The following is a 10,820-nucleotide window of genomic DNA, read 5'->3' on the forward strand; positions in this document are numbered from 1 at the left end:
AAGTAAAACAATATATTTATTATTTCAGTATTTAATTAATTAATGACACTTTTAATTAATTAATGATATATTTCATTCCCATTTTAATTAATTAATGATGTATTTATCTATTTAATTTTGGCACAAAAAATCCTCCATATTGTGCAGGATCGTTGAGGTAAAAGCGCCGTCCTGCAGCTCCTCTCTTCCTCTACTCCGGCAGGGGGCGGTGCTGAGCGGGGTGAGCTCGTTACAGCTCCGGCAGCAGCAGTAGCAGAAGAAGAGCAGCAGGGAGACGGCATGGCGGCCGCGGGGCTGAATGGAGACGCGGCTCCCGCAGATGTGGAGGTTCTACTGCACCCGGAGCTGCTCTCCCAGGGCTTCCTGGAGCTGCTGCTGAACCAGGTGAGTCCTGGGTCTCCTCCATGTCCGGCAGGTGCAGTCTGACGCCGGGACTCCGCTCTAATGTTGGTGTTTATGTTGCTGTTTTGTTCCAACCAGAGGAACGTCCCGACCGGCGGGTGTGGGAGCAGCAGGGACCGGCTCACGCAGCTGTACCTGCGGACCGTCATGCCGCTGCCGCAGCGGAGTCTACCCCACAACCGCTGGGGCCGGAGGATGGAGGGGAGCCGCGGCAGGCGCGCCCCCGCCGGCGAACACGCGCCTGGGAGGTAACGCCCCCTCCGCCGCGTCATCACTGCTTACCTGTCAAGGTTGAATTTAAAAACAAGGGACATTTACCACCAGGATCTTAAATTATAAGACAGATTTACAAGAAATCTAAAGTATCTACCTGTCAGTTAGGGCTGGGCGATATGGACTAAAAAATGTATCACGATAATTTCTGGCATTTATCCCGATAACGATAAAAATGACGATAAAAAAAATACCAATTCAACTCCATCTTTGTAACTATAAATCTATCACCACATTCAGTCTTTGGAGCCAAAACACTGCTCTAAAAGATACTAAATGCTACTAAACTACACCAATTATTACACCACTCTGGTGGAGACCTCAGCAGCAGCTGTTATAGGCTATATCAGACCTGGGCATTGTACGGCCCCCGGGCCACATACGGCCCTTTGATTGGCTCTGACCGGCCCGCGTAAGGTTATTTGGAAATTACAAAATAAACATATTTTCTAATTTTACCTCATAGTGAGCTAAAGCTGCATTGCTTTTATTTTGAAGGTCATTTTTCATTCACGTACAGAACACAATGACGCAATATATGTAAATTGATAGCCTACATGCGACATCTGGTCACATCTTCACAGGGACAGACTGGCAGGTGTCAGCCCGCAGAAATGTCCGCTCGCGCTAAAAAAAGAAAGGTGGATGCCGAATGCAGGATTTTCAACAAAACATGGACTGCTAAGTATTTATTTACTGAAGTCGGAGGTAAAGCCGTGTGTTTAGTTTGTGGAGAGCAGATCGCCGTGTTTAAAGATTACAATTTGAGTCGGCATTACGAGACGAAACACGCGGAGAAATATAAAAACTTCAGTGATGCTGAAAAGGCGCGGACATCGGAAGCTTTGCTTGCTAAGCTACAAAAGCAGCAGGGCTTTTTTACCAAGCTTCACGCATCCAGGGCTACATCCATGATCCAGGGATGCAGCATCCAAGACCAGCTTTGTGATATCCCACAAAATCGCTAAAAACAGTAAGCCATTCTCGGAGGGGGAGTTTGTGAAAGAATGCTTGGTGGACTCTGCAGCACTTATATGCCCTGAAAAAAAAGAAGCATTTGAGCAAGTCCCGCTGTCCAGGCGAACCGTGACCAGAAGGATCGAGGACATTGCGGGGAATCTGGAGCTTCAGCTGCAACGTGAAGTGGCAGGTTTTGACTTCTTCTCCTTGGCTTTGGATGAGAGCTGTGATGTCCGTGACACAGCTCAGTTACTTGTATTCGTCCGTGGGATAACGGACTTCAAGATTACGGAGGAGCTGGCAGCAGTGCGGCCAATGAAAGGGACTACGACGGGGGGCGATCTGTTCACGGAGGTAAATGCGTGCTTGGACACACTGGGACTTAAATGGGACATACTGGCAGGTGTCACAACGGACGGTTGTCCAAATCTGACCGGGAAAAATGTCGGACTTTTGAAACGTATGCAAGATAAAGTGACTGAAATCGACGCAGATCACAAATTGGTATTTTTGCATTGTATTATACATCAGCATGTGTTGTGCAAGTCAGTGCTAAAAATTAACCATGTTATTGATGTTGTAACTAAAATAGTTAACTTCATCAGGGCACGAGCATTGAATCACAGACAGTTCGTTGCACTTTTGGAGGAGCATGAGACTGAACATAGTGACATTGGCTACCACACAACAGTCAGATGGCTTAGCCTTGGCAGAGTGCTAAAAAGAGTTTGGAACCTGAAAGCAGAGATTCGAGAGTTTTGTGAAAAGAAAAACAAAGACATCCCAGAGCTCTCAGATGACGTCTGGATGGCAGATTTTGCATTTGCTGTTGATGTGACTGCACTGATGAATGAACTGAACACCAAACTGCAAGGCAAGGGCCTTTTTGTTCATGAAATGAACAGCTTGGTGAAGGCGTTCATGAGAAAGTTGCAGTTTCTTTCAAGCCAACTGGATAGCAACAGTCTCACTCACATGCAAACCCTGAAAGAAGTCACACCATCAGCTGATCACCTCTGCAGGTATTCATCCATGTTGGGAGCACTGCATGAGGAGTTTTCAAGGAGATTTGAAGATCTCAGAAAAATCGAGGATGAAATGCACATGATTTCCTCTCCCTTGACCTGCAGTGTGGATAATGCACCCAGTGATGTTCAAATGGAACTCATTGACCTGCAGTCTGATGCTGTGCTGGCGGAGCACTTTAAGTCGGGATCACTGGTGGATTTTTACTCTTCTCTCAAAGAGGAGAACTTTCCAAACATGAGGAGACATGCTCAAAAGATGTTGGTTCTCTTTGGCTCTACCTACCTATGTGAACAAACATTCTCAGTAATGAAGTTCAACAAATCCAGGTATAGATCATCTCTCAGCTTTGCTTCGCATCTCCACCTCAGACATTCAACCTGACTTTGATGCACTCGTTAAAGCCCAACAGAGACTAGATTTCTCTCACTGAACAAGAAGAACTGAAAATCACTAAACGAGGTGGTTAGATTACAAATGTACAAAATTTACAAATTAATTTTTCTCAAAATCACAGTTCAGTGACAATTGTTATGATGTATCTTGCTTAATATTTGGGAAGCAAAGATAATATTGTGATGTCTTTAGAAAGCTACCATCACATTTTGTTTACCATTGTTGTTGTTGAATAAATTACATTTTTTGCAGGGCAACTTCTCTTTTTTATTGCTTAATCATAACCAAGGACGTGCGGTCAGGGGAGGCTGCTTCACCTGTCATCATGACAAGTAAAAATAAATAATTATAACATCAAATTTATATTAACAGGGTTTTTCCTGGCTTTAATTGAGGCAGAGGTGGCACCATCCTGATCACACGCGTGCGGGTATACCATGACTTCAACTAGCTCAAGCAAACACTTTTTACAAGATATTTTTTATTTTGGGAGTTCTAATATAATTAAACATGTATTTATTTATTTATTTTTTATTTCATTAATTGATAAAATAAAACAATTTAATATAAACACAAACCTTCCTAAATTCTGAATGAAAGGGAGCAGAAAGAAGAATCTTATTTAATCTGCCCCTTTTTCCCAAGAAACCATTTTACAAAGAATGTAAATTATATGAAAATTAGATGTGAAAAAATATGACAATTATGTTAAAGCATTATTTTATTAACATAAAAATATAAATACAAATATAAGAACTCAATCTTACCAAAAATAAAAAGTAAAAAAAAAACTGCCAATGGAACAAGAGAAGATCTTCACTGAAATGAGTGAAAATGGTTTTCTAGAACGAGTTACTTTTTAAGTGACTGTCTTATTTTAAATGTAATGATTTTTTTTGGACTAGAAATAAAACCTTTCGACTGGATATAAGACAAGTAGTCTTGGTAAGATTTTGACTTTTTGTAGGGTTTCTTTACTGACAAATCTCGCAACCATACAGAGAACATTTCAGCCTCCTATTTTTCCATTTCCTCCTCATGCTCCTGTTAGTCCAATGCCTTCTGGTCTGGTCCATGGATGGTCCTGGTCCTGGTCCTGGTCTGGTCTGATCCATCGATGGTCCTGGTCCATCATGGCCTCCTTACAACATCATCCCAGTGCCTCTCCTTCAGTCTGCTGTGCAGAAGTGTCTTCACCTTAAACAAAACAATTCATGCATTAAGTATTTTTGTATTTATTTTGATACAGACATAAATAGTGATAGTCCTGCTGCGTGGGGGTCACAGTGTTTTTGGCATAAATAACAGACCAAACCTTCCTCAGTTTGCCTGAGCAGGTAAATTGGTTCAGCCACCGTTTGTCAAACCCACTGACTCTGTGTTTTTGAGAAGATCTGTAAAGATGAATAAAAAGTCATGTTTAAATCACGTACACGTTGGCTTCGCGTTGATATGCGCCTAATGACTGAAAACTGATTTATGCCTCTGCGTTACACCAACGCAGAGCCTACGGCGTAAGGTGCGCGTTGGCGCGTACCCTACGCCGTAGGCTCTGCGTGGATTCAACGCGGAACCATAAATCAGCCTTAACGTTACCCTCGCCTCACAAATCGTCCCGTCCTGCACTCTGACCCTCGCTATCACCTTTCATGCATATTTGTGCACTACTTTCAGCCCTGACAAAATTGCTGCATCTTGTCAGTAACATGATTTATTACTTTTTAACTGCCTGTAACGTTAATTGCACCGTTTCACCTGCACTCTTGCTTCTCCTGGTCGCCAGGTCGCTTTTTAAAGTACTGTATATATACCGAATATAAGACGAATAAACAATACATGCTTGGATGCAAAAGAAACAATATTTACCTGTTTGAACAGCCAGGGAAAACCAGGACGCCAATTTTTAATACAACAAATAGCGGAAAAACACGGAAAATAATTCTGGAGATTTCGTCGTCTTCTGCTGGTGCTGTGTCGTTGATACAGCGCCCCATAGCGGCGCAATGCTGCAACTGCAGTCAAAATAACATCCATCCAGTGAGTCCAACTTTTTTCTCAACGGTTCGAAAAATTGAGAAAATTGATCTTGCGTTTTGTTGCATTTTGTTGCAGGTGTTGATCGCGTTAGTGGTGCCATCATGTGTTGCATATGTAGGCTATTTTTAAATTGTTAAATCAAATCCTTTTGTTGACAAAACGTATTTGGAGTTTAACTTTTGACATAATGGCTTTAGGGTTTCTTGTTTGAGAAAGAGTTGAAAGAAAATCAGAATTAAAAGCTTTAAAAACAACTGAATATTTCACTAAAGGTCAAAATTTTAATCTGTGTTTTTGTACACCAGTCTATGGTGTACAAACAGTGTGTACACTGTACAAACTCTCATTTGTGTTGTATGAATTGCTACTATTTACCGTTTTTTATAAAGAAATACAATTAATATTATGCAGAATTGAGTTATGCCTTTTGGCCCGGCCCTCCACAATATTTTCTGTTTCTCATGTGGCCCCATGGAAAAAATAATTGCCCAGGTCTGGGCTATATAATAATATATAATGTAAAATATATAATAAATTACTTGTATTGCCATCCTTTGCAATCACTGTTTTTTTATCAGACTCTGCATATAATAGATGATGTTTGCTCCGCGTCACTCTTTTTAAATCCAAACCAGTTCCAGAGCTGGATCCTCGTTTAACAACGAGCTCCTCGCTCTCAGATCCGCCTTCTGCCATGTTTGTTAAGGCTGATTTATGGTTCGCCGTGTACCCTACGCCGTAGGCTCTGCGTGGATTTAACACAGAACCATAAATCAGTTTTACACAAAAACATCATCAACTGGAATTTATCGTTTTTACCGTGAGATACAAATTCTTACCGTGGGGAATTTTTTTGACGGTTTATCGTGAACGGTAAAATATCCTACTGTCAATCACATAAAAACTATGATTATGAGCTCAGAATCTGATAGTTCTACCTTTGTTGACACATAGCTCTGTATGTAATTCCTATAATAGTCTAAATGAAAACATAAAAGGGAATTAAAGCTGAAAACACTGATGAACGGGCCCTCGCGCGTGCAATTTTCGATAGCTGCAGCCCTAATTATTATATTATGAAATGGGGTAAGAACTAATATGGGAGGACGACGGGAAAGAGGGGTAAAATACAGTGGTATTACGACCAAAACGGGAGACTTGACAGGTCTGCATTGGTGGTTAATTGTTCTCTTGTGAGGAGGAGGAGTTTTTTATCTTTATTGTCTTGTTTTCATCGTTTGATGTTGTTTTATTTTTTGTGAAGCACCTTGTGACATTCCGTTGTCTGTGAAAGGTGCTATATAAATACATTTTATTTTACTTACTTTATCCTATTTACTTACTCTCATCCTCGTCTCAAAACAGCTGTATAAACTCAACATAGATGAGTTGAAAGTCTCATAAAGCCACATGTAGTTCTTCACGTTCATGTAATTCTTTATAAACATAAACTCCTAAATGAGCTGAACTGTGATGAATTATGGTGATGATTTTCAGCTCCAGCAACGACCACGGCAGGAAACGGCCCCTGATCGTGTTCGACGGGAGCTCGTCTCTCTCCGCTCCGCTGAAAGTGAAGAAAGTGGAGGGAAGGAGCGCGCCGACGGAGAGGTTGAAACCTCCTCCGGCGGCAGATCTGTCCAACCCCATCCGCAAACTCTCCAGCAGCTCCTCGTCCTCCTCTTCCTCGTCCACGCATCCCGGCGCCGAGAAGGGAAACCTCAAGAGGGAAGAAAGCGCTTCGGTAAGAGCTTTAGGTGTTAGATTTACCATAGACATATATACGTAGACGCCCCATCGAGCGCTGAGCCGTACGTCAACGTCGCCGCCATATTGGATGTTCAAGTAAACTAATACAAGTAAATGGACTTATTTTCATAAAGCATCTTTCTACAAAGAAATGTACGTTTTACGTCTCATTTATTCATTCACACATGCACTAATATACTTGTGAAACAGTTAGGCACCAAATATAATATATTTAATTTCTGAGATGGCAAAAATAAGAACTTTATTGATCCCACATAGGAGTAATTCATGTTATATCAGCTATAGAGAACTAGGTAGTGCCGAAATACAATATATATCCCCCCTCACAAAAATAAGAAAAATAGAGAAACATATTTTCTCATCAACAAAAGAAATTTAAAATTTTTCAAATAACAAAATAACATTTGAACCATTTTTCAGACAATAAAATAACTGAAAAAACCTGAAAAATGGTTTAAATGTTATTTGTTACTTGACATTTTTTTAATATGTTTATGTAAAATATGCTTTGTTGATGAGAAAATATGTTTCTCTATTTTTCTTATTTTTGTGATTTTTCTTTATTTTTTGTGAGCTGATATAACATGAATTACTCCTATGTGGGATCAATAAAGTTCTTATTTTTGCCATCTGAGAAAATTAAATATATTATATTTGGTGCCTAACTGTTTCCCAAGTATATTAGTGCGTGTGTGAATGAATAAATGAGACGTAAAACGTACATTTGTTTGTAGAACGGCGCTTTATGAAAATAAGTCAATTTACTTGTATTAAGGCTGAATTAAGCTTCTGCGCCACACCAACGCAGAGCACACGCCGCAGCTGTGACGCCGTCGTGAACCTTCGGACTTCTCCGTCACTCCATTTCGTCGCGGTGCAGTACCCCCCGCGGCCGCTAGTTAGCGATCTTTTTCTGAATGATTTATCCGACTTTTTCCGGTCACAGTAAATCAAAGATAAAGACAACTATTTTGCAAAAAACAAAAACAAAAAAAAATCACACATACACGAAGAAAAGGGCACTGAAAGTTCACGACTGCTTCAAACCGGAAACCGGAAATGCGTTGCTACCGAGCGAACCAATCACAGTCCCCTAGGTCTGCATGTGGTCTGCGTTGCCTCGATGCGTTGTTACAATTTTCGGGAGGTACGCGTCAGTGACGGCGCAAGTGACGGCGTGTGTTCTGCGTGGACGAAAACCACACGCCGTAGGCACGGCGCCGTTTTGACGCAGAACCATATTTCAGCCTTTATTTTACAGCGCAGTCTTGAACATCCAATATGGCGGCGACGTTGACGTATCGCAGCAGCTCTATGGGGCATCTACGTATACATGTCTATGATATTTACGCCCAGGGGACGATCAGGGTTTATTTATTATAAATGCCACCTTTTTTTTCCATCTTTTGTTCAGGGTGCACTCCAGTCTCCGGAGGTGAAGAAGAAGATCCAGCACGTGACGTGGCCGTGACCCCGGACCCCCGACCTCCGACGGGAGCTCCGCCTCCGGCCGGCAGGTCCCGCTCCTCTCTCCGCGTCTCCGACGGATCTCACCAGCCTCGTCACGGTTCCCAAACCTCAACGGTTCCCAGAAACGCGTCGACGTTCATCGAGTTCCACCTGAGCGTTTCTGACCACGACCGAACCGCCGACCGCGGCTCAGGAGATCGTCCCGCTCGCCGAAGACTCGGGGCTTCCTCGTCTCCACGACCGTCAAGTGCTCTTCCCATCACCTTCATCCTCCGTTTGGTTCTTCATCCAGGAACTTGATACCAACGACAGTTGAGTTAAAGTTCAACCCGTTCGGTCGAGTTTTGAATAACCGGCCGGATGTAAAACGGACGAGTCGAGACGAATCCTGAAGACGGAGATGCATGAAGTGTCACGAGACGATTCCTCACACCTTCGTACTGTAGATGTTTGTCGTTTTTAAGAAGAAGAAAAAAACCACTAAACGGACTTAGTAATCGTGGATAGTCTTGGATCTTTTTAGGATCTGAAACCTGGGTTGTTGTGTTTGTTTTTTTAACCACATCTCACCAGTTATTCAGGGTTTTTGATCATTAGTTTGGTGCGTTATCGTGATTGTTTGCCGATAACCTGGACATGAATACTCAGAGTTGTTTGAAATTCCACCAGGAAACGGGAAGTGAAGTTGGAAACTCGCATTCATATATTTGAATGTCGCCCTTTAATAATTCAGACGGATGAAATGAAGTGGGTGGGTTATTACTTCTGTTGATGAATCATCTACGAGGACAAAGTTCATCACGAACACACAGGAACACGTGTTTGGGTTGATTGTGTTTGTACCAACAGCTTTTTTTAAGAATAAACACAAAGTAATACGTCAGTCCAGCGACTCGTCTTCATTTATTTTAATTACAGTTGAAACACAATTAAACGGCGGTCGACTGAAACACTGAGAGAGAAGTGAACTTCACGCTCTTTACATCCGACATCGGTGGAAACTTTGCATCTTCCATGGATCTTCTACTCGCCGGAACTTTTAAAAACGACCTACATCTTATTGAGTTTTCAGCTCGAAATGATTTCATAACACAAACTTTTATTAGAAGAATGCTGAGTTTGAAATATCTGAATGTAACTAAGGCCCTGTCCCAATCCCCCCTCTACCCCTACTTTTCAGTCCTACCCCTAAATTTTGCCTGTTCCCGTGAGGGTAGTGGTGTCCCAATTCCTCTTTTCACTTAGTGGTAGTGGAGAAAACTAGTGTAGTGGCTATGAATCTGTCCCTACGGATCGAGGGATTTCCGATCCTCACTAGTTGAACTAGGGCCAGAAAAATTTCCCAGAATGCTTTTCGTCGTCATGTGCGGACTGAATCAAAAAAAAAAAACATGCCGGACATTTCTTATTTTTTAGTGAATAAAATCAATATTTTGAGTTAGTTTCTGCATAAAAATACGTTTTGATTACATTTCTAGCCAGAAATATATATTTTACTTTCATAATATTCACTCAGTGAATGTACATAATCACTAGTTTGCCCGTTGTTGTGAAGTCTTTTTCAAACCTCGCCAGAATAAAGGCTGATTTATGGTTCCGCGTTACACCAACGCAGAGCCTACGGCGTAGGTTACGCGGCGACGCGCGCCGTACGCCGTACCCTACGCCGTAGGCTCCGCGTCGATTTAACGTGGACCCATAAATCAGCTCCCGAGCCGGCAGGCAGAAATCCCGAAATTTTCTGAACAAATTTCTTAACAGGCGTAGCTACAACTGTTAGATTTCATCTATTAAACCAACATTTATCTTCCTAAATGATTTATTTCAGCCAGCGGTAATTCTCCACAGAGCTGCAGGTTTCTCCCCGGACGACGGCGCAGGTTGACCTGGTGATCACATCTGTACTCCGGCTGCTGCTGCTGCTGCTGCTCCGAGCCGGCGGCTCTTCTCCGAAAACATCGGATCAAATTTCTTAACGCCGTGTCTCCTGATGACACAGGGCCACTTGATGCCCTTTTTAACTGTATTTTAGATATTAAGTCATGGATGGCAGATAATTTCCTACAGCTCAACCAGGACAAAATAGAGGTTTTAGTTATTGGTCCTGAAGGCCAGAGAGAGAAACTTTTACCAAAACTACAAGATTTAAACCTTTGAAATGTGTAAAGAACCTGGGTGTTATTTTTTATTTTTATTTTATATTGTTATTTTTGACTCTGAGCTCACTTTTATTCCACACATAAAGAATATTACGAAGATAGGTTTTTACCATCTTAAGAATATAGCCAGAGTCCGCCCGTTTCTCTCTCAGGCCAGCACGGAGGTGCTGATGCATGCTTTTATCTCATGTCGTTTAGATTATTGTAATGCCCTGCTCTCTGGTCTTCCTAAAAAGAGTATTAAGAACCTACAACTATTACAGAATTCAGCCGCTCGCGTGCTGACGAGGACCAAAGGGCGGGAGCACATTACACCTGTTTTAAAAT

The 10,820-nt window shown here is 42.0% G+C and overlaps 1 protein-coding gene across 1 annotated transcript; it reads left to right on the forward strand.

Moving 5' to 3' along the window:
- The first annotated feature begins 259 nt into the window (after positions 1-259).
- LOC133446575 (ashwin-like) lies at positions 260-8,474 on the forward strand. Its single transcript, XM_061724629.1, has 4 exons — positions 260-384; positions 481-650; positions 6,592-6,838; positions 8,279-8,474. Exons 1-4 carry the CDS (start codon positions 280-282, stop codon positions 8,333-8,335), a joined length of 579 nt encoding a protein of 192 aa, XP_061580613.1. The 5' UTR covers positions 260-279; the 3' UTR covers positions 8,336-8,474.
- Positions 8,475-10,820: the final 2,346 nt, after the last annotated feature.

The sequence above is a fragment of the Cololabis saira genome, chromosome 6 (assembly GCF_033807715.1).
Source record: "Cololabis saira isolate AMF1-May2022 chromosome 6, fColSai1.1, whole genome shotgun sequence".
In the NCBI taxonomy this organism is placed as follows: Eukaryota; Metazoa; Chordata; class Actinopteri; order Beloniformes; family Belonidae; genus Cololabis; species Cololabis saira.